This window comes from Oryzias latipes, chromosome 24 (assembly GCF_002234675.1).
Source record: "Oryzias latipes chromosome 24, ASM223467v1".
Taxonomy (NCBI): domain Eukaryota; kingdom Metazoa; phylum Chordata; class Actinopteri; order Beloniformes; family Adrianichthyidae; genus Oryzias; species Oryzias latipes.
The window spans coordinates 20,965,449-20,988,575 of NC_019882.2; the positions used below are offsets into that span (position 1 = coordinate 20,965,449).

At 41.4% G+C, this 23,127-nt stretch overlaps 1 protein-coding gene across 4 annotated transcripts in view; it reads right to left on the reverse strand.

Moving 5' to 3' along the window:
* Positions 1 to 1,745: 1,745 nt before the first annotated feature.
* Positions 1,746 to 23,127, reverse strand: part of epha7 (EPH receptor A7) — a 99,302-nt gene continuing 77,920 nt past the window's right edge. For 2 of the 4 annotated variants that reach the window (XM_023952732.1, XM_023952730.1), the window contains exons 9-17: positions 22,680 to 22,735; positions 17,607 to 17,720; positions 16,964 to 17,149; positions 16,606 to 16,667; positions 16,190 to 16,399; positions 14,176 to 14,325; positions 8,296 to 8,489; positions 7,548 to 7,703; positions 1,746 to 6,035 (exon numbers count right to left, since the gene is read on the reverse strand). In XM_023952732.1, the coding sequence (XP_023808500.1) occupies positions 5,921 to 6,035; positions 7,548 to 7,703; positions 8,296 to 8,489; positions 14,176 to 14,325; positions 16,190 to 16,399; positions 16,606 to 16,667; positions 16,964 to 17,149; positions 17,607 to 17,720; positions 22,680 to 22,735 (1,243 nt within the window). In that variant the 3' untranslated portion in view covers positions 1,746 to 5,920. Of the gene's footprint in view, positions 6,036 to 7,547; positions 7,704 to 8,295; positions 8,490 to 14,175; positions 14,326 to 16,189; positions 16,400 to 16,605; positions 16,668 to 16,963; positions 17,150 to 17,606; positions 17,733 to 22,679; positions 22,736 to 23,127 lie in introns of all 4 variants that reach the window. The other 2 variants (XM_023952729.1, XM_023952731.1) reach the window with 1 other exon arrangement.

Consider the following 23,127-nt stretch of genomic DNA (forward strand, 5'->3'; position numbering starts at 1 on the left):
TCTATTCTTCATGCAGAGCTTCAGGCAATACAGAGCCCCCACCAAGCAACTGGGGTTAAAAGACAGGTTATCCGTTCCTAAAGACTCACTCTAATGTTTTTGATGTTTTTAACACGTTATTGTGCCATTTTTCTCATGAGGGAGGACATTGATAAAGAAAATCAAGATTAAAACTGTATTTCTGAGTGCCTTTTTATTCAAGGTGCGACGAATCAGGAGCAGACGAAAAAATGGCGTTTGGAAAAAGCTTGTAATTGTTACGTACAAACTACAATCGGCGGGCCACAAGCTCCCTGCTCCACTCTTTTGGGATGCATCCACTGGTAGACAAAAAGATCCATGTACATTTTGGTTTTTCTCATCTAAACTGGAATCTGGATCTAAACTGTACACCTGGATAGCTCCAATATTGCTCGCCATTTTTGTTGCACCACTATTGTTAGCTTGAGGTTGTGAGGGGCTGGAAGCTAGCAGGAGAGTGTGTAAACAGACGGGATGATGGGAACTGAGCACTGGCTTACCCTGCGCCAACGGTCCTGCCCACAGCTAAGGTCAATTTCGGACTAACTCTTGCCGCTCTGCAGAAACTATGTCCTAGAAAATGTCACTATTTAAAAATATAATTGGAGTGGGACTTTATAAGTGTAATGTGATAACTCCCCTGAAAGGGTCTCAGTTTTTGTTAAAAGGTTTGGCCCATGTGCCAAACCTGCCCGCTCATCCCCATGTGGGGGTGGCTGGACACTCTCCCTCCTTCTTTTTACATTCCATCATCCATTTTACAAGAACATAAACACTCACTTGAGCACAGGTGTTAGCTCACCTTTGCACTAATACTTTTCAAGATCGAATGAAATGTTTCACACTAGTTGGTTTGACTGCATAGGTATGCCTGTTTGAACATTATCTGTTTTGGTACATGCTGACAGGTGGACATTTTTGCAGCTAACAGGTGTGTTTATAACATCTGAGTGTGTGTGTGGACAGGCCCCGCCCTAATAGACTTTTATCACATTGAAACCTCACTGTAATGATTATAACCATCCAGAAACTTGTTGCTTTATGCTGCTTCATGGTTTTAACCCCCCCCCCCCCCCCCTTCTATAATCTCCCTCCTACCCCCCTCTCTCTCTAACATCCCTCTTTCTTCCTCCCTTCTTTCCTTTTCCATCCGGTCCAACACAAAAGATTTTCAAATACAATTAAAATGAATAAAGTTTGGCCTCGATTACAAAAGGGGTTTATTCAGACATACCTCTGGTTATACCCAGTTATGTCCAACACAAGAGGCCTTCAGCTCTCATCTGTTTGCCCAGCTGTTGGACAGGACAAGTTAGAAAAAAAGAAAAAGAAATAAAAAAGGTTTGGCCCATTCCTGTCCTGAATTTAGTGGATGGTCCCTTCTAGAAAAGATATAAAACTTTTTTCTAATACTGAATAAACAGGCTGGAATGCAGGCCTTGCACCTTTTCTACATTTATGATCTAACCACATTTACAACCCTGAACTGCAAAGAATGTTGAACCAAAGGAAAAAAAAAGATGTAATTAAGTGACATCAAACCAGAGTGTGGTTTTATAATTAGCCTGCGAGGTATGTTTTTATCCTTTGCCTGACAGCTAACAGAACCTCATCCATTTCTGCTAATAAGCCTAAAGTGTTATTGAATAATCAACATAATTAGTTTGAAGGAATGTGAGGAAAAGGCAAACCAATTATTTATAAACACAAGAAATGACACCCCAAAAATCTATAGAGATTGTATTATATTTCCAAAAATATATGTACAGTCTATTACAAAGGTTACAAAGCAAAAAGAATTGTCTATGGAACAGGAAAAAGTCTAATTAAAGGATCTGAAAGTTCAGCTGTTGGGGAAAATACTTCTGAACAGAGAATCTTCTCAAAACTTCAAAAATCACAGAAAATAAATAATAAATCAAGATTTTTGTATCACTGTACAACCTAGAGGTAAGAAAAAAAAAGTCAAGATGGAAATCTTATCAACTGTCTTTGGTCCTAAATGAAAAAAATATGTACAACAGAAATCTTGTGGGTGATAATAATCATTCTGTGAGATAGAAAAATATAGTGCATTTTCAATGTATTCAGAGCTCTCTACTGAGTAATAGGTGTAAAAAACAATATAAATAAAATGTACAAGTTATACAGTTTAAACATCCACAAAGATCCTGTCACATCTGGGCTCTCTGACACATGGACAGTGCTGCTGTCAAGTACAAACACGCCATGTTCTGCCTGCCAATCCTGGACCATCCCTTCTTCCATGTCTGTAAAGGCTCACATTGCTTTTTTTCCGTTTTTGAAAGAGCTGCACGAGTGACTGGAAACCCCGAATGAGAGGAACAAGGAGAAACGGAGAGTAAAGAGGCGCAAGTTTGTAAAAGATGCAGATGATCCATGCACTGAATCGATTGTACCCCGGCATTAATCTCAGTTTTGGCTTAAACTGCTGCCTACCCAGCACGGGAACAACGGAAAGAATAAAAATGCAAAAAGTCAACAGCGGTTTTTCTACGCTGGGGAACAAAGGGGCCTCATCCAGGGGCCTGGTTTAAAAATGAAGAGCGTGGACGAAAGGGTTGTTGGTGAGACGAGGTGCTGCCTGTGAACTGCAGTTTTCTGCTGACCGAATGACTTTATGCCTGTGTTCAATGCAAAGGTTTGGCGCGGGTCCAACTGCTGAGCTCTGCTGTATCAATAAAAAGAGGGTGTGTGTGACATAGAGGACTGGTCAGGGCTAATTCCTGGTGTCTCCTCACAAAGATTGGCTGTTAATGAATCCATGTTAGGTGTACATAAGCATAAAACATTTATTGTGGATTGAATTTGTTGCCAAAAAATGCTGCAATCCAGATTTTCCTCTACACTGTGATTAATTTGTTTCTTTGAAAAAGCTCACAAAATGTTGCTCCGTTTTGCTTTTCTTTCAATTACTGCTGTCAGAAAGTTGGAAACTATTCACTGCCAGTAACTGCAACAGGAAATGTGAGTTATTTTTTTCTCAAGTGATGTTGTGCAAACTGGACTTCACTGGAAAACAATAATCATCACACTGCTTAAAAGGCAACTTTAAATGGTGGGTTTTGCGCTTCTTTCTAAAAAAGAAAAAAAAAAAGAGTTTCTGGGATGGTTTTAAGTTTTTAAAGCAAAACTAATTTTTAACTCTGGAGTTTTTAGCTCTTAAAGCAAACAATCACTTACTGCCTGGTGCAGTTTATAGTTTCTCATCGATTTTATTATATGGTTATGCATCAAATCAGTGCTATAACTAGAAAAAATAATAAGAGAATTGCAAGTGTTGGAATGTGCATGCTATGGTAGCTCCAGCTGCAGCAAAAGAAGCACTGTTTGGTGCTGTTGTTAACACAGGAAGGTAGAAATGGCAACATTAGCAAAACCTTCACAATTTAACGACTGCTGCTTTTTCAAATCCAAACTACAAGTGTTCTTCTCAGACATTAGCTGCTCTGATGGACAAAAGATGTTGTGTATTGCTTTATTTTATGTACGGTCTTCACGGAAAAGAATTGACTGAAAGCAAAATGATTAGGGCCTCTCAAGAGGTCTTCATGTTAAGTCCAACAATCTCCTCAAAAAGTTAATAATTCTCTACTTATGTTCCTCTGCATTGACCACAAGCTTTGGTGTTTCGATTATGTTCTTCTAAATTCTTCTTCGTAAACCTGAATCAGAGCCAAAAACAGAACCAGATTTAGTGCAGCTGGACCGTAATGTGAGCGCGTCTGCTAGGACAGCATAAATACAAACAGCAGAGGTTTTGTCATTAGAGGCTCCATGTTGGTTCAATCCAAAACCCTAACAAACCAAAAAAGATCTAATGTTTCTAAACATGTTTGTATAAAAAAAAATGAATAAAGGCAGCCTTTTCTGGTGTCAGCCCCGGTTTGATCGCTGATGTTGTTACACTTCATGCACCAAAGGCAAAACTAAACCCTCAGAAAACAATTGCAGCTCTCAAAGAGCAGATTTGTTTCTCAGCTTGCAGCAGCAGTGTAGGAAGCAACGGAAGCCTTTTTAGTGAGCCTTTACATGAAAGCCGACAAATTGTTTTTCTTATCAAAGGAAACTGCAGAAAAACATATTCAACAAGGAAACCATTTTGCTTTTTTTTTTCCTTAGGAAGTGGAGACAGATGGCAGCAAAGAGGTTGACTGGCTTTTAGCGCATCTTCTGCCAATCTCTGTTCTCCATCCAAAGTCATCTGGATGGAAAAGAGGAGAAATCTTAAGAGACACTTTAATGCATGTTCCGTCACATCCACGCCTGTGAGGGATGAGCAGCGTGGAAAAACGAGGCAGCTGTGCGGCCGCCTGCAGAGCCAGGATGGGGCGGTTTAACCGATGCAGACTCTGTCCTTTGGTCCTGCCGTTTCAAACCAGGCCCCTGAAAGGGCTCTTTGATTTCTAGGAGGTGCAAAGTGGTAGAAGATGATGTCAGGGTGGCTGATTGGCACATTTCTGAGTTTCAAAAACACCACTTTCATCTGTGCGGCCGCTCAGTTCAACATTTCCACGGCATGTTAGATTTTCATCAAATGTTTAGCATATCATAGTGGAGAAATGTGACATGATTATATCGTTTGATGACTGGGCATGGCAGTTTTCGGAGCGCTCTGCAAGCTGCTCCAGGTCAAAGAGCCGACTTCCTCTGCATTCTGGCTGCTCTCCAGAGGCTTTGTCTGAGCACAGCGTGCACAGAGTTCTACCTAGCACCTTAAAGAACGTCGGGTGAGGACCGTTTCTCCCTGGTAATTATTGCTCATATGTGTCTATCTCCTCTATACTGACTGTCATTCCTGGCGTAAACTGAGTCTGTGGACACCAGATCAAGTGTCATGTCAGAAGACATCACGCTACAAGATCAAAGAAAAACACTTAAACTCAACCGCAGAAAGCATCACCACTGAAGTACCTAAAATACTGTCGATACTAAATCTAAACATTTTTTTAAGGCAGTATTAAATCTACTCCATTCTGAGATCCACCCTCAAACAATATTTGCAGATAAACCAAGCAAACTGTGTGCAACATCGACGGCAAAAGAAAACGCAGCAGCTGCAGTTTCAGAATACAATCTTTCAACTGTGCTGACACATTCAAATCAATCACCAAAGTAAGCCAACACTGAAACAAAGGATACTGCTACGCCGACAAACGTCTGGTCATTAGAAGAGCAATTTGCTTCCTGCTTTCTCCTCTGTGTTGCACTTACATGCAGCCTCCTTGATGAAACCTTTAAAATCATGTCAAACTCTCCAGGTGGTGAGTTTCAAACAAGTGTGAGAGCTTGTAAAAAATAGACAGAGCTGCAAAAGCACAAACAGCTTCTTGACATCTGCACCCACTCTGCTTGGACTGGAGTTACCCTGTTGTCACAATCATAAAAAACCCAACAACAAAAAAAAAAACCCAACTTTGTGGCAGATGCTAAAAAGATAAAGAAATTACATAAACGTTTCAAGAAAAACCACCACAAATAGATGAGTTCTTTCAAAGAAAATTCATAGCTGTGATGTACACTAAAATCATTGTTAAATTAAAGAAACGCAAACGTCTAACTCTTCTCAAGGCGTCCGTTGATATGTAGTCAAGTTCATAAGCGCTTCTACAAAGAAAAAAAAGAAACAAATCTTGTCCAGGAAGTTTTTGTTGCTGCTTCGTGCCCTTTTTCCCTCTTTAGTGCCCTTTGAAGAGACGGACCTCCATCCCTCGCTGAGGAACAAAGAAGTGATTTCACTCTGGACGCAGCAGGAGGAGTCAAACATGACAGATGTCCGTTCACTTTGACTGTCATCCCGGTTTCTTCTCCGGCGCTGCTCCAGAGAAGTTCTGTCTTGGTTTTTTTCGTCCTGACGGTGGCGGACCGTCGCGGATCATCACACCTGCACGCCCGTTCCGTGGAGATGCAGCATCTGGGCTCTCATAGTCTGTATGCTGCTCATGATCTTCTTCTGATGGCCCACAAGCGTGATCCCCAAACTCATTACATCCCTGGAAACCAGCACAGCATTGGTTAATACATGGTTTTAGAGAACTTCACACACACATTTTAACAGCAATTTTTCAAATTCCCTTCTCTGAAGTAGATGACGTTTCTTTAGAAATGAATATGATTCGTAGGGATGTATGGGCTGCATTCAGTAAAAAGCCTTGAATATAAACAAAATGTAGTTTTGTTGTGCAGACAAAAAGGCTCATCCAGAGGCACATCAGTTTTCAGTTAACCCCTTGTGCTATCTTAGGTGCCCCCACCCCTCACATTGATGTGTTCTCCCTACCATGACAAAGGTGGATAAAGGTGGAAAGATTTCATGGAATCCATGGACACCAGTGAAGATCACAAATCATTGAAGAAAATAGGTTCAGAGCACTGTCTAGTGGGTCTAGATGACCCAACTCCCAATGGTAAAGTGCCTAGGATAGCACAAGGATTAAAAACAATGACCCCAGCCTGACTGTATTCTTAGTAACAGGAACTTCAGAGAGAATGATGGACGAGGCAATGCAGCCAATTTGCCTTTGTCTGTGGCAGCAGTACTATCATGTGGGCCACTAATGATAGACATTGAGAAGAATCGATCATTAAAAATGATTACTGTTTTAATCAGAAACTAAAACGTAGGGCTAATACTACCTTTTGAAGTCCCATCACAGTGTGTGGCATCATCTAATACCTGTAATTGGAGGCCAAACCCAAAATGCAAGTGGCCCAAAAGTTAGGGCTAAACATTAATAATGGTTGTTTGTTTCAGATTTAATTTATTTAGAAGCACAACTGTCTAATTCTGTGTATGAGCCTGATTTACTGACAGCAACTATGGCGACAGCTGATTGTTAAGAAAATAAAAAAAATAAAAACCATACACCCTTTGATTTGGAGTCATGGTTATGCTCCAATAATTGTGGTAAAGTTAACGATTGGGCGACTAACAAAAGAGTTTTAGGGAGTAAAAATCTGCCATACTACAGTACAAAACAAGTAACAGTAAAAGACTAAACACTAAATGCTGGTTGGATTTATGTTAAAAGTTGGTAAAGGGCGGTATTTGAATGTAGAAAGCTGATGCATCTAACTCATGAATACACACGTCATTTCACGGCCATTGACTGAGCTTCTGCAAGGAGCAATAGTTACAAAAATATTCATGCACGTCGCAACTGGGGTGAAATGTTGCAACTAAATTTTAGTGTATTTTTATTCTCCAACACGCTACCAAAACTCAAGAAATTTTTCTACAGATTATGCAGGGGTGTCCCGTTCCAGTGCTGGAGGGTCAGTGTCCAGCTTCTTTTACATCTACCTCTGCCCTTTCTGTTTGACATTGGTGGAACTCACCCGATGTACATCATATCATAAAGCAGGGGGTAGAGCGGTAATCTCTGAAAAACACCAGCCCTCCATGACTGGAACTGGACTCCCCAGATTCAGAGGAACTCAAACACCATTGCTCAGAGAGTTATCCACTGATGTTTGCCCCGCCAGAGGCTTTCATATCCACTTACTCGATTGACATCCTGGCCACAGACTCTAAGGAGCTGTAGCCAGCTGCTGTGAAGTTGTCCCTGTATCGCTCCATCTTGATGGCTTCCAGCCACTCTCCCACCGAGCGGAAAGCAGCAAAGTCTGGTGTGCTCTGATCTAACAGTGGGCTAATTGGTCTGCAGGATGAGCAAAGAAAGGCGTTTATGTCTCACGCAAAAAGAAGGAAGAGTTCCACTTAAAGACTTTAGCATGCAAAAGACAAAACAAGACATCCCACAGAGCTGTAAACTGAGAGGAAACATCAAAAACATGCCAGTTGGATGCTGCACCCTGCCAGAACCTCAAACAGATCATCAGTCTTCTGAAGTGGAAAAAAAAAATTACTGTAAGAATATCCTTTACTCTAGAGTTTGCATTTTCACTTTAGCCGTTTTCAACAGCTAAAAGGATAGTGTCCCTCCATCCAAAGTATGTTCAGACTGCAAATAGAAGTCGGCTGACAAATGTCAGAGGGAGGGCTGGCGGTCCCTCTGCACTCTAAAGCAGTAGGAACTCATTATAGAGATTGATTTAAAAGCCCTGTTATTGTCCATAAAGCCATACAGCGGCTGCTATGGGGAATCAATTCTCCAGGAATTATCTCTCATCTTTAAACTAGAGCTGCTAAATCATCCACTGGACACTTTTGATCATCTACTAATGCACTAAAATATCAGTAAAAACGTTTAAGTGTTTAAGGCACCCTTCTTTAATGATTCATGTCCTTACCTTGTACAAGTTCCCACCGGGGTTTTCAAGGTGTTGGGGTTACGGATCATCTTATCGAGGATCCCGACTATCTGATCGAATTTGGGGCGCTCTGCTCTGTCTTTCTGCCAGCAGTCCAGCATTAGTTGATGTAAACCTGGGGGGCAGTCCATGGGGGCTGGAAGACGGTACCCTTCTTCTATCGCCTTTATGACCTGAACAGCAGATGCAGACATTTTTGTAAGAACTTGACAAACGTAAACACTCCAGAAGTTATTTCAAACTGGAAGCCAAACTCTAATTTTGAAATTAGCTGCTGCAGTGCAGGGGTAGAGTGGTCGACCTTTGGTTTGAGGGTCGCAAAGTTGGTTCCCGCCTTGCCCTACCATGTGTTGAAGTGTTTTTGGGCAAGAAACTGAACCCCATTTTGCTCTTGGTGGTTATATGTTGGCACCAGTGTTTGGCGGCGGAGCTGTCACCAGTGTGTCTGTGTATGGTAGAATAGGACTCTAAAGCACTTTGGGCCTTAAAGTAATATAAAGGAAGCACTAAATAAGTATATGGGGATTTACCATTTGAAGTCTTAGCCTGATTGAATGGCTAAGTGGTGTAGTGTCCCTTGGGATACCCAGTTCCTGCTCACTCAATCTTCTCTATCAAAATTTGGGATTGTGGGGTTGAACCGCCAACTGCAGCTCACTGCTCCCTCAAAAATCTCCCAAAAGCTAAATTTATTAAAGCTAAAACAGCGGAAAAAAACAGCAACAACGCTGTGCTGGTCTACTCCTCAACCTTCTACAAAAATAGGATAAAGATTGGAAGGAAAAGAAAATAACTGGGTCTTATCTGAACATTTTGTTAATTTAAAGATTCTTTAGGACCAAGCAAAATCTAATATCTGAATTAATATGTGTGGCAACCTTTAGTTGTGGAACACAAACTATGTTTTACAATGCTAATTTTTAAACCAATTTAAATTTTTTGCAACTCACTTTTCCACAATGTTGGAAGATGTTGAAGACTTTGAGGTACATATTTTTTGTTCTATTACTAGCAAACGTTGTATTTTATTTTGATGAACATGTATTCAGCTCAAATCCATCAAACAAGTCTGCTTCTCAACTCCTTTTACTGGGGTGAGATGGGAACGCATTTGAAGTTTGCGTGGACACCTTTAGCGGTCATTTTGTTGATGGTTGGTGCAGTTTACTGTGGAAAGCTTTTTTATTTTATTTCTTTGTCGTCCTAAGCAAAAGGGTGCTTTTATATACGCGTGTTAAATAAAAGAGCCTTTGAACTTAATCTATTGCCTCTCTGCATCAGGCATTCACTTCAGGAATAGAGTTCATGAATAGTCAGAGCTGAGAAACAAACAATAGGTGCAACAAGCACTTCAGAATGAGCTCCTAGATGTCCTCCCTGTATTGCGTGTATAGAAGGCCGTGTACATTTCTGCATTTATTCATCAGTTTTCCCCATCAGAACTGTTCAGAGACAGAGTGGAGGGAAAAGGTGTCAACAGGATGGGAATGTTAGGCCAAAAATGCAATCGGTGCGTCTACTGTCTCCTCGCAGGATGTTTGCTGTCGCCCTGACAGAAGACAGAAAATTCTGACATTGATGTCTGTCAAATACCAGCCCCATCTTGTTTAGCATTTCCAACATCAAATTGGTCAATCAGCAAGCTTGTGCTGCGCAGCGCCGCAGAATCTTAATCATGTTTAGCTGTGATGCTGCGGGTGCTAAACACCGCAAGCATGCAGGAGAGGCCAAGGAAAACTCACTACGGCTCCACCATCAATCAAAATGTGTCAAGTGTCCGAGAATAGGGAACGGCTTCAAGTGGTCTGGCGCAGTTGGACTCTCTCGGCGGGAGTTGGCAGGAAATCAGGTAGCAGCACTCAGGGAGCTGCGGCTGAGTCAATCATTATGGCAACGTGTGACTTTTCTAAATGATGTGTTGGAGTTAAAAAAGAAAAATGCATTCAATGTGGATTGAAAGTGATGCAATCTAAGAGCTTGGAGCTCACAGTTTTCCTGATGGAAAAAACATCAGGACAGAAAAAGAGTTTAGGCATCATGTTTACATGAGCTGCATCGTTTTGAGTCGCTTTATGTGCAAACAGACTTTAAACAGTTTCTGACTCTGACGTGTTTTTAACTATCTTAAGTTGTTTCTTCAAACTGTCTTATGAGTTTATTTATTTAGATCTTATAACTGCAACGCCAAAACTAAAACAGATTTTTCTCTTTTGAAGTTTGACTTTTTTGGTTTTAGATTTACTGCTTTACAGCAAAATAAGTTTCCTGACCTAACACCTTTATGTTTAAATAGAAGAAAGATAACGACTTTTCTGTTCTTGAGAAGACATTTAAAAACTCGAAAGGACCAATAAATGTAAAGAACTGGGACATTTACTCTGAATGAAGTTGTGTTAAGACTTCTGTTATCATTTTCTGAAAGAAAAGTAATAATTGGCTGCACGGTGGCATGGTGGTTAGCGCTTTAGCCTAACAAGGTTCAAGTCCCACCTAGGGGACCCAAACAGAACACTATTGGGGAATTTTTCTGTGTGTAGTTACCATGTTCTCCCCCTTCATGCGTGGGTTTTCTCCGGGAACTCCGGTTTCCTCCCACCGTCCATGCTCCATAGGTTCATTGGTTACTCTAAATTGTCCCTAGGTGTGCATGTGAGTGTGCATGGGTGTGTGATTGTGGCCCCGTGACAGACTGGCTCCTGTCCAGGATGTCCCCTGCCTTCACCCACGATTGGCTGGGATAGGCTCCGGGAGCCCCATAGGGGCCAAAACGGGTTAAGAAAAAGAATGAAAACAAGAATAATCTGTTTGGTATTTCTTAATATCTGTCAGTTTCAACCATAATTTAAACCAATCAAACCTTTTTTTTCAGAATGAATAAAAATGTTATCCATGTTTGGAAGCTGTAAAATACGCTAAATGGCCGTGAAGAACGAGAGGCTAGTTTACTGGGCTTCACTGTGAAAGTTTTGTTTTTCTATTTTGATACACGACTGCAAACCCTACCAACTTATTTTTAAAATCTAAATCTTGTTAGCCTTTTCACTGCAGAAAATAAACAGACCTAGATTTCTCAAGAACCAAGGAAACGGATTAACGGAGTCAATAAAGACAAAACAGACTAAATGAAAAAAGTAGCTAACAAAGAGCAAAACATAAGATCCATAGGAAAAGAGAATTTGGATATAGTGGTTCTCTACCAAAACAGGTTTGAACTTTGAGAGATTAAATAAGAGAGAAAAGTGTGAAAAAGTTCCCGTCTAAGAAAAGTGAATAGTGTGTAGTGAGGAGTTGTACAGCCTTAAAACATCCATAATTATTCTAAATAATTAACCCACGATTTTGTCTATCGTGGGTTATTTTTAGAACGTAACTCCCATGATAAAGAAGGAAAAACTGTACAAGAACGGAGGGGAAGGAAAAAGTGTCAACAGGATGAGAATCTGTCTACCGTGTCCTCAGGATGTTTGCTGTTGTTCTGACAGAAAACATCCTGCTAACTGCTAAAGTGTTAACTATAAACAGGATCTAGAAACAACCAAATCTCAACTGAAGAAGCCATTCAGACTAAAGCTAATTTATGGATTTATCGAGTCTACACAGAGACACTGACGCTATTGTAATCCTCATTGCAATAATATCAACTGAAGGAGGGTAGCGCTAGTTGGTTGTTTAGTTGAAGCTAGCTTCTGCAGCATGTTAGCATAATAAAGTCTCTTGTTTGAGCGTGTTCTCTCACATCACTCTCCTTTGCCTGAAAACTACAAGCCAGTGTTTACCACTGACCTATTTGAAGATTTGAAATCCAGTCTCAACAGTACAAGATAGCTAAGGTTTTCTCTCGCTATCTAGTCTGATAAGCTCGTTTGGAAGCATCACTGTGTTTCTCTGGTGTGGAAAATCCAAAACACTTTATGATCGTCAGTAAAGTGAAGGTGAGGAAAAAAAACAAAACTGGGCAATTTGAAAATGGAAACTGAAACAAAGAAAAATAACTGGATCTGAGTTGCATGAAATATAATTACACAAAGCCACACCATCCTATGACCTACATCATCTTCTAGATATAAAACCATTGACTGTTTTTGCAGGGATCTGTTATGTCATTTGTCTGATTAGGGTGGAGCTGGTGGCTGACTCCTCCCCCCCACAGCAGCAGTACTGATAAAATGCAGCTGTACTATCCCGTGTTTGGCGTTTTGAAGATTCTACACACATTTTAGAGATATTTAAAGGGAAAATGATTTTAAAAAAAAGATGATCCCACATCTTCAAACTCCAGGTCTTTTAAGTCAACAGCAAGTCAATATATTATCAAAATCCAATCCAATCAATTGATATTGTTGCATGGTTTTTCCCAATTTTATCACTATTATTAATACGTTCATCTTTATGCCCTCAGGACTCCATTTTAATGCTCGTCCCACTTCAGGCTCCTTTCTCCTTCAAATGATCAGAATACATGATTATAGTCAGACTTCTTGAACTAATTAAGCCCAAGGTTAGCGTCCCCGCCGGGCCGCTCTCACAAGGGTCTTGTTCGGGAGTTTTGTCAGTGATTCTCTGCGTTTTAGTGGGAGGGTTTCATTATGCATAATTAAAACTGAATCTGGGGAAAATGCTGAGCTCTCCTGCTCTTGCTCTGCTTCAGATTATTTGAAGATAAAAAAAGACAGTTGGGCTTCCAGCTGAATGTCGTCTGTAGGGAACAGAACTGCTGCTTTGGTTTACTGTTGTACTACAAATTAAGGCTTAATGCTATCACATTGTTATTTTTACACCCACTATTATTAATCCAGTTGTAATGAAGGCCCTGTTTTTTTATTTTGGCTTTGTAAACAAACTCAGCCACAACTGCTCTTATGGATGGATATAGACTGTGGGCAAAATATGGTCAAACCTGTATAGGGAACGACAGTGGCCCGCATAAATATCCAGGTCGTAGACCACTTGGTGAGCCTGTAGAGTGAAAATTTTCATGCACACTTTCTTTCTACGGGCGTGCTGCAGGAGACAGCTCGTTTCCAGGCACGTATCAAGTGCACACCTTCTGCATACAGCATTCATGCAGGGTCAGTAAAGGGCCAGTACAGCAGCTTAGTGACGACTAGAGTGTGGCACTAGGACACCGTACGACAGCATCACCAGTACGTCATCAGTGAGTGTATCTTCCGTTCTCCTTACAAATACTTCACCCTGCACTTACAACTCACTAGACAATGGTACGTTCCATTTTCATGACATTCCTTGAGGTGACTGCAAGACACACCTGCCCCCCCTTAAGATGCAGCTGCTATGACTCTCTACCAAAAACCCCAAACCCTACAGAATCCCCTCTGTAAGGGTGCATGTGACTAAGGCTTTACATATCCATTTTTTTTACATTTCAACAATTAGGTTATCAGAGTGTGTACGTTTTACTGTAGAATAGTCTTTACTTTACTCCAGATGACAAAACTATAGCTTTCAAAATACTCAATCCATTTATTTTCAATGTAGAAGTTTAAGATCTGATTGGAGTCCATTTGGTTTACAGTGTGATTGAACTTTGCTTTATTTATCATATTACTAGTAAAAAATGAATTACATTTTGATTATAAAAACAGTTTTGATTAACTCACTAATATAAACTGAACAACACTGAACTTTTCAACCAGAAAATCATTGTTTGTTTTTCTACGCTGTAATTTTTTTTCAATTTACATAAATAATGAATTTGATTTCATTTTACATAAAAATCAATTCAATACAGATTTCTCGATTATTATTATTTTTAAACTTATCCCTGATACAATGATATGGTAGTAGTTATAGACAAGTGTCATGATATTAGCATATCCTGCTAAGCAAACAGTGACTTACGTCCTGATTGGACATGTCCCAATAGGGCCTTTCTCCATAGGACATAACCTCCCACATGACAATGCCGTAACTCCACACGTCACTTGCGGAGGTGAATTTCCGGTACTGGATGGCTTCTGGCGCAGTCCACCGGACAGGAATTTTGCCACCCTGTGCAGAAAAATGACATTTCAATCCATTTATTTATTTACACAGTGCCAATAAATAGCTAAGAGTGTCTGAAGTCTACACAAAGAAAAAGAAACATCGAACTGAGCCCAAAAAAAGACAAAAAAAAATATGATGGTTATAATTGTTATTTCAAATGCTGTTGGGCAGTCAAAAGCCCTGCATCAAAACACATTTCCTCCCATTTTAGCATTAATAACTGCAGAGCTGGCTGATTATTTTAAGTGACTCAGGGCACCCATAGTCATTTCCTGGGAAGGAAAAGCCAGTTAAATTCTTAATTGCCAATTAATTTGTCAATTGATGATTGTATGAAACATGTTGGTCATTCAGGGTAAATCACATAGTAGGGTTTCTAGACCCTCAGACAGCTTTTTGGTTTCAGCAGAATGCTATTTTGGTAGCTTTCTGTTTGCACCTTTCCATTAAAATAGTGGGGATGTTAAATTCTTTCAAGACCTAAATGGTATTTTTGCTGTTTTTTTAACATGTTCTTGTAGCTTTTTTCTAATGATGTATATACAGTAAAGAAAATTAAGATTATAATTGCATTTCTGAGTATTTCTTCATTTTAATCGTCGTGAATCAGGAGCAGACAAAAAAAATGCCATTAGAAAAAGCTTGTGGTTGTGTTATTAAAAATATGCCAAGTGGGCCACAAGCTCCCTGCTCTGCTCAATTCTGATGCATCCACTTGTAGACAAATAGATCCATCTTTGCTTTCTTCGTCTGAGCTGGAATCTGGATCTAAACAGTACGGCTGGATAGCTTCGATATTGCTCGCCATTTTTGTTGTACTGCTAATGTTAGTTTGGGGTTGTGAGGGTCTGTAAGCTAGCGGGAGTATAAACTGATGGATGACAGGAAATGAGGGCAGGCACCGCCTACAACTAAGAGGTGAATTTTTAATAAACTCCTGCTGCTCTGCAGAAAATATCTCCTAGAAAACACTTTTTTAATTTAGATTTATTTTGGCGCAAAACAGCAAAATCCTAAATAAAAGACCACTGGGAAGGTTTTTAAAATAACTCAAAAGATTCTCAAAGTGGGTGTTTAAATCTAATACAAAAAGCTCATCTAAAAATGATCTTTTTACATTGAATAAGAGAATTATTATTTGAGGCTCACTATGGCTTTCAAGCATTAAAATAAACTGTGAAGCAGTTTCTACAAAGCGAGAAGCAGTTACTGAGATCTGGAACATTGACGTCTTTCACTTTTACCTTTGACATAAATTGATTTAAAAAATATTACAACTGGAAAATCTTAAATATTTTCTAAAGCTATAGAATTCATAGCTTTTTAATTTGTAAGACTTGAAATAATTAAATATTTAGCCAACCAGGCATCTTTTTTCCTTCACTTTTTTCAGATAAACTACAAGCACTAGGTTTTGTGTTCACTGCACTTCACACATTTTTCCAAAATAAGTGTATCTTTTCTAATATAATATAGGTCATTCATTTTTATATAATGTTCAATTAACTGATTTGTCAACTAGACAAATGCAGTTTGTGCAGTTTAATATCTCTGAAGGCACAGCGTGTAAGAATAATGATAAAGACATGAATGACTTTCTTAAGAGAGAAAAGATGTGAAAATGTGAAGATCTGCACTTGAAAATGTGATTTCTTTTCAGGTGAAAGCCAAATAATGCAAAGCTGTGAGCATGTAATAAATGTTTTCACATTTAACTGCAGAGTTAAACTGCTTTGCAGTGACTGTTTTTTGTCTGTATGACACGTCAGAAGTGCTGCGGTCTTCTCTGCTGTTTCTGCTCCATTTTCCTGCAGCAGCAGCAGCAGCTCAGGAAGACAATCTAGACACGACTCTTTAATTGACTTACGGTTGTTGTGTAGACGGCCTCGGGATCGTCCTCGATCACCCTTGACAGGCCGAAGTCCGACACTTTACATACAAGATTGCTGTTGACAAGGATGTTCCGTGCAGCCAGATCTCGATGGACGTAGCCCATATCTGCGAGATATCTCATTCCTGCCGCAATGCCCCGCAGCATCCCCACCAACTGGATGACTGTGAACTGACCATCGTGCTTCTGTTGGGAACACAGGCAGGTCAGCCATCTTCACTGACCGTAGGGGAAATGTAGGTCGCAGCACTGCAGCAGCTCCAGTACAAGATTTATGAGATTTATGCGGCGCCTCGATCCCACCGCAGACTCCCGGCTCTCTGGGACGCTCCAGCACAGAAAACTTACAGGAGATGCTGCTTTGAGTTTGTGCACTTCCAGGTGATACTCACTCTGAGGAAAGCATCTAATGAGCCGTTTTCCATGTACTCGATGACAATCATGACCGGCTTTCCTGAGGATGATAAAAGGATGAGCAAAAAATGAGATGATTAATTCAATACAGATATTTTATTTGCCTTCAAAATACTCCAGAACACAATAGCAGCGCCAAAATGAAGTTATTTTTAGCTGCGTGTTTCATTGGCTTTTAATCAAAAGTTACCATCTGCTCCTTTTTATTAAGGTGTCTAAATGGGGAAATGTAAAACAGGGGCTGCAGCTAATTGAATCAGATCCAGCATCAGTCTAACAGTGCCACCTCCACCACCCATCTCACTGTGGCCCTTCAGGTGTTCATGTCTGCTTCACCTCGCGTCACGACTCCTTCCAGGTGGACGACATTAGGATGGTCAAACTGTCCCATGATGCTAGCCTCGCACAGGAAGTCGCGCCTCTGCTTCTCCGTGTAGCCCACTTTCAGGGTCTTGATGGCGACCGAAACCTCCCGCTTTCCGGGCAGCTTCAGCCGACCGCTGCACACCTCCCCGAACTCTCCTGTGGGGGTTTTCACACCGCACATGAATAAAGGGCCCTCAGGTAAAACCACCAAAAATCATAAAACACCTGCAATGACAAATTCCTCCCTGCACTTTGAGACAATGCAGCTGTGCAGAGCAGCAGTACAAACTGGAGTGCAACATCTTGTTACACTCAGGGGAGCGGAGCCGGGACTTATAATAAGACACGCTGGAGATGCATAGATACTGTCATTGACCGCCTCTGTAAAACTCATGTTGCAGCAGTTTTCCAGCTCTGTGTGTCTTTTTGACTGCCTCCACCAGCACACATTAATTGCAATGAACCTTTTCCCCTCTATGCGATTGCTTTATCAATATAAGATGCATAAAGCTGTGTCCCCATTTCAAGGTGCAAATATTTAGCTGTCAGCATGATGTATGAGAGCCTGCACAAACTGAAAGGAAAGGAGCCAAGCATCCCGGGACAGGCTCACCTGCTCCAATGACGCGCTCGATTTTGATGCAGGAGGCGTCCAACTCTTTGGCAAATTGATGGACAGCCCTGTTCGGGTCCTCGTAGGTTTCAGGGTCAATGTAGGTTTTGGTGCCTGGAAATTTAACTGTAGAAAGGTAAGAGGATTACTGTAATGATTAAACATGCACGCTGTGCACAAGCAGGCATCTGACAGCAAACCATTTCTGAGAGCAGCACAGTTCAGACAGAGCTGACCAGTCAGCAGCCTGTGTCAAAGAGCTGTTTCACTTAAGAAAAGTCTGTACAATAGTGGAAGCAAAGGTTTGAGGAACCCGTGTTTGGTGCTGTTTATACATTCAGCCTCTTTGGAACTGAGAGGACCTTCCTGATATAGATCACCCTCAACTGCTAAACTCAGAAACCATCTGCTGGAGTTTCTGCTGTTTGCGGCCTCTAGGAAACTTTCACAAGGCTTTCACTCTGACTTTAGAGTAACTTTGAATGATTTCTACTTAAAGGCTCAGCTTGCTTCTGCTTAACTTTACGTGACGGCCGTTGTAGACATTAGCCACGTTTACATGGGCAAAAGTAATCGGACAGAACGCCTGATCGGAAAGAAAATGTGTCATGTAAACGCGCCATTCAGAATACTTTGCCCCGGTCAGACTCGTTCGGATCAAAATTTCTTTCCGATCGAGATAGCTGGGTTTTACCGATCGTTTATCCGATCGTGGAGCATGTAAACGGTCATTCCGATCGTGTGTCACTATTGCTCTGGTTTACGTCACACATAGACGGTGTTTCGCTGAGAGAAAGCTTTGGAGCGCATACGGGACCGTGAAAAGCGCCGCTCCGCTCTCGCCCCGCTGGCTCTCCCCTCTCTTTCACCCCTCACGAGGGAGATGCGGGGAAGCAGCGCTTCGTGCCCCCCGACGCTCACTCGGTCCACTGGCACCCGAGTGAGCAGAGGAGCTGGATTAATACCTTCGTGTCTGAGGGGAGGAGGATGCTTGTTCGGTGAGCGTTTTTGTTTTGTTTTGTTATGTGTGGGAGAATTCAGACTGTGGGCCGTCCCGCCGCTCTGGGTTAGCGGCTGCAGGACTCAGGAGAGCCGCCAGCTCACGCAGCGAGTTTGGGAAGCAGAAATAAATGTCGCTCAGTTCTTAGAAACTGTTCAAACAATCACGTGGATTTGTGTTTACAGTTGTGTCCCGACAAAATAAAGACTGATGTTACTCCCAGACATTTACGTGCAGCCAGGATGCAGATTGCAGCGTTTTATGGTCCTGGATTTTGTGTCCATCAGGCTGTTAGCCCGTGTTTATAGCCTGTCCTAACCCTTCTTCCAGCACTGATCACACGGATTAAATAAAACGATGAGCGAACAGGCGCTTCATACTATTCATAACATTAATAAAAGCACGTTTGGAAGATCGTCTCGTATGTTACTGAGCTGCTGCATAAAATAAATGTCTGTGGCAGCTGTTTGTTTAGAACGGGACCTATTTCCTCATCCAGGAGTTTTCAACACTACTGCGCATGCCCAAATGATTCATTCCGACCGAAAGTGTGAGCCATGGGAACGTTTGTTCTAATCGGAAAAAAGTTCTCTGATCCAATGTGCACGGGTGAATTTTATTATTTATTATTGATCCGATCAAGATATTCTGCCCATGTAACCGCGGCAATTGTCATCCAACCTCCTCTGTGCCGTGTCTTCTGTACAGAATGCGTTCAGTTGCAGAAAACCTGGGTTTGCTTCCCAGGGGGTGCAATGAGCCAAAAAAAAAACCAGCATGGGTCCCTAGACAAGACCCTTCGGGCTACTCCCTACTGTGCCTGAAAACACAGGGTTGCATCAGGAAGGGCATCCGGCGTAAAAACTCTGCCAAACCACCTGTGTGAATCAGTGGAAGCTGATTTGATTTGCTATGACAACCCTGACGGGATGTGCTGCAAGGTGAACAAGGACGTCTTTGTTTTCATTCTATAATCCTGGACTTCATTGTATTTTTGGGTCTAAACTGAGTTTAAACAAGAAAGAAAAGTAATGTCTGTCTGAGAAAAGTTTATTAGCCTTAAAACATTCTAATTTGTGGATTTCACCTATAGCGGATTATTTTTTAGAACATAACCACAACAATAAAGGGGGGGAAACTCTAGACCAATAACAGACCCGTCTAAACAGTCTCACTAACGGTTTTACGTATAAATGTGACACAATTTCAACAACTGAAGCAGTTGAAAGTTAAGTTTTCCAGGAAAAGAAAATCCAGGAAAAAAAACTTATCCAGGCAGACAAAGCTATTCTGGAAACTGTTGTATATGCAAAGAACAATATTAAAATATTTTCTGGTAACACTTATGGAAAAGAAAAAGTAGTTCTAGTGCAAATACAGACTATGCTGCAGGTAGGTTTTTCTAGTTGAGTAAATGGTAGGAAATAAATGTAACTTATTACCTTCTTTTATTGGACTCAGACATTTAAGTGAAAATTGTGTTAAGGGAAAGGTGTGTTGTTTTTTGGCAAAGTTTCCAATCATTTTCTTTTTTCTAAATTGTAATTCCTTCAAACTTTGTTTTCTTTATGGAGTTGCAATTCCTCAAGAGCTATATCTTTATTTGTGGCCTGCATTATCATCTGCCTGCTCTTGTTAATCACTAAATTCACACCTCCTTTGTTTTTTCTACATTTTCGTTTCCTTCATATTTTCAGCTAGAAGTAATCATTTCTAGAAAACCGTCTGTGGCAAGATGCTGATTATTTCATCGAAACACTTAGGATTTCATGCAAGAAAATGAATCCAACAATATTGTGCTGCACATGAAAATGATTCACAATGTATAATGAAAGTAAAGGCCAATTGAGGTTGAGGAAAAAGGCTGGTCTGTGGTTAGACTGAAGCCTGAGGCAAGGGGCTTCTACAAAATGAAGAAGAAGGGGCTGTGAATATCTAAAAGTCACCATGAGGGAAAGGTTAGAGATGAGATAAGGGGCTTTGCTGTGCAGAACACACCACATAAACAATGCATCACAGCATTACAAACCTTTGTGAAATGCAGTTTAAATTCCACTGAAAATGCCACTTCAGACACCTAAAAGCTAACTAAAAAAAACATCTTTTTCTGCAGAAATGTGTGTTGAAGCTAATCCCAGAAGTAAACTATACAGTCAAACATTCATACAATTAAATAACTAAATTCAGGAGTTCCATAGGTGTGTAAATCATGAAGACTGGCCCTACTAACGTCTGTAAAAGAACAGACCCCTCTCTGCAGTTCAGTGAACTCCGGTGCAACCGTAAAAGGATGTCATCATGACAGCCAGCGCAGTTTGAAATGTTCATGCTAAGAAATATGACATTGGGGAGAGTGATTGGGAACGCGTGGAATGTTATGTCATGTAAACTGAAAGTGGGGTCAGACGATTCTGAGGCTCAATAGTCCGACTCTACAGACCTCCGAGCTTCATGCAGCCTCCAGATCAGCTCGGGATCAGCGTGCAGAGAGCTCAGTGAGTGAGTTTCAAGGCCCAGCAGCTGCGTCAAAGTCATACATCACCAGGTGCTGCAAAGCATGCATGAGGTGCTGTGGAGCACAACGTCTCTGAACTCGAAAGCAGACGAGACCACCGATGAGCATCATGGATAAGTCTGGGGGGAAAACTAGTCTGACTGTGTAAAACCAGGTGAAAGGTTTGTTGGAGGTGTTGGGTTGTTTTTAAAGCTGGGCTTGGGACTTTGGGTCCACAGTACAAGTACAGTCTCTTTGGTTCCTGTCATTATGTACTGGTGCAATATTTCACCGTGTCACACAACGTTGTCCCGAAGCCCAATAGCACTGACGTTTAAATCTCGCTGCAGGACCGCTGATCGTGTCTGAACATTAATTTGGCATTAAAACTGCCAAGCCAATCAGCTTTGGTGTGAATGCAGCTAACAGTACAGGCCAAGAAAAGAATAAAAGCAGATAATTATACGTTTAAAAATGCTAAAAAATTTAAGGTGAATTGATCATTTATATAAAGCATTTAACTAAGTAAAACAAAACGTGAGCTTTAACTTTGTACAAGGGAAACAGCCAAACATCTGCTGGCTTGTTACAAATCTTAATGATATTTCTAGTTAAAAGTTAGTTAAATTTTTTAACTCCAAAAGAGCACAAAGTTTTAGAATTCTTTTCCAAAAAGCATACAACAATCTGATTTTTCAAAAACTAAGAGTCACTGCAGACATTTTGGGAAGATTTTAAAAATCCAAACAGGCTGAATGAGTTGAAAGGATGCTAATGAACAGGAAGAGGATCTGAAAGGGAGAATTTGTAGAATACTGAGCTTCTACAGAAAATCTAACAAATGGGTCAAAGCGTCCCACAGAGGAGGGGGGGGCTCACACTCATCTGGACCGTCCACCAGCAGACACACGATCCATGAAAACCCACTCCTGCAGTTTTCTCTCTGCTTCCAAAACTTCAGCTAATCTGATGAAGAAAATGGCCTTACATTCCAACCTCCTGTGTCGCCCTGACAACCCCTCATCATTTGCCGCGCTGTGCCTGCTTCTGCCTCATAACTGAGCGCCGGCCTCGTTTGTCTGCTCTGCAGCAGCTGGGACCTGCCAGCAGCTGAGGTGCATCAGTCAGACACAGGCCTGAACCCCTTGTCTTTATCATTTTGCCTACAGCCTGGATGATGGCAAATGCACTGCCTGCAGATGCTTCTCCGGGGGCATCATTATGGGGTAAATCAGTAAAAAAACCTACAAAACTGATAAGCCTTTGATAGGGAACAGAGTGCAGAGACTCACTAAAGCAGACTTTGTGGAAGGATCTACTTTAAAGAACTGCTTCTCACACCCCGGTCAACCATTTACTCCCCCCTCTGGCAACTGTCACGTTTTCTGACTTCTTCGTCTCCACAGGCGGAGTCCAGCCAATCAGCAGAAGAAGTTGCCCGATAGATCCCGGCGGTGCCTCGCTTCAAATGAACGAGGATAACGAGTTTGATGGCGCGCTTCCCTTTCCGTGGCGGGATGTTTCTGCGGATCTCTGCGTCCGTGCATGTGTGTTTGTGCTGGAGAGTGCAGGCACTCACACTGGAAGTAGAGCTCCTCGTCTCCCTCCTGATCGGCTTTGCTGTACCCGCAGTGCCTGTGTGGGGGGAGAGGAAGAGACCGCCAGAATCAACTGATTGTGCGGCCGAAATAAACACCCTAAATGGCAAGAATTTTAATGCAAGACAAAGAAGGCAAGCTGTGCAGCAGCAGGAGCTGCTGGCAAACTATGTAATCATGTCACATTTCAAGTAAAACATGCACTGTAATTGACTGTGCTGTAATTCGGAGGTGATGACGGTTCTCTCAAGCTGCTGATTTGATGCACAAAGTTGCTCTTTGAGCAGACACTGAGAAAGCTGATGGTAGGTGGAGGGGAGAGACACCATGAGTGATGGATGTGTTCTTACTGCACATGACAAAGAGCACATGTGATGCACCTTTGGACGTATGCACTCTGAATTCAGGAGATGAGAATGTTTCAAATAG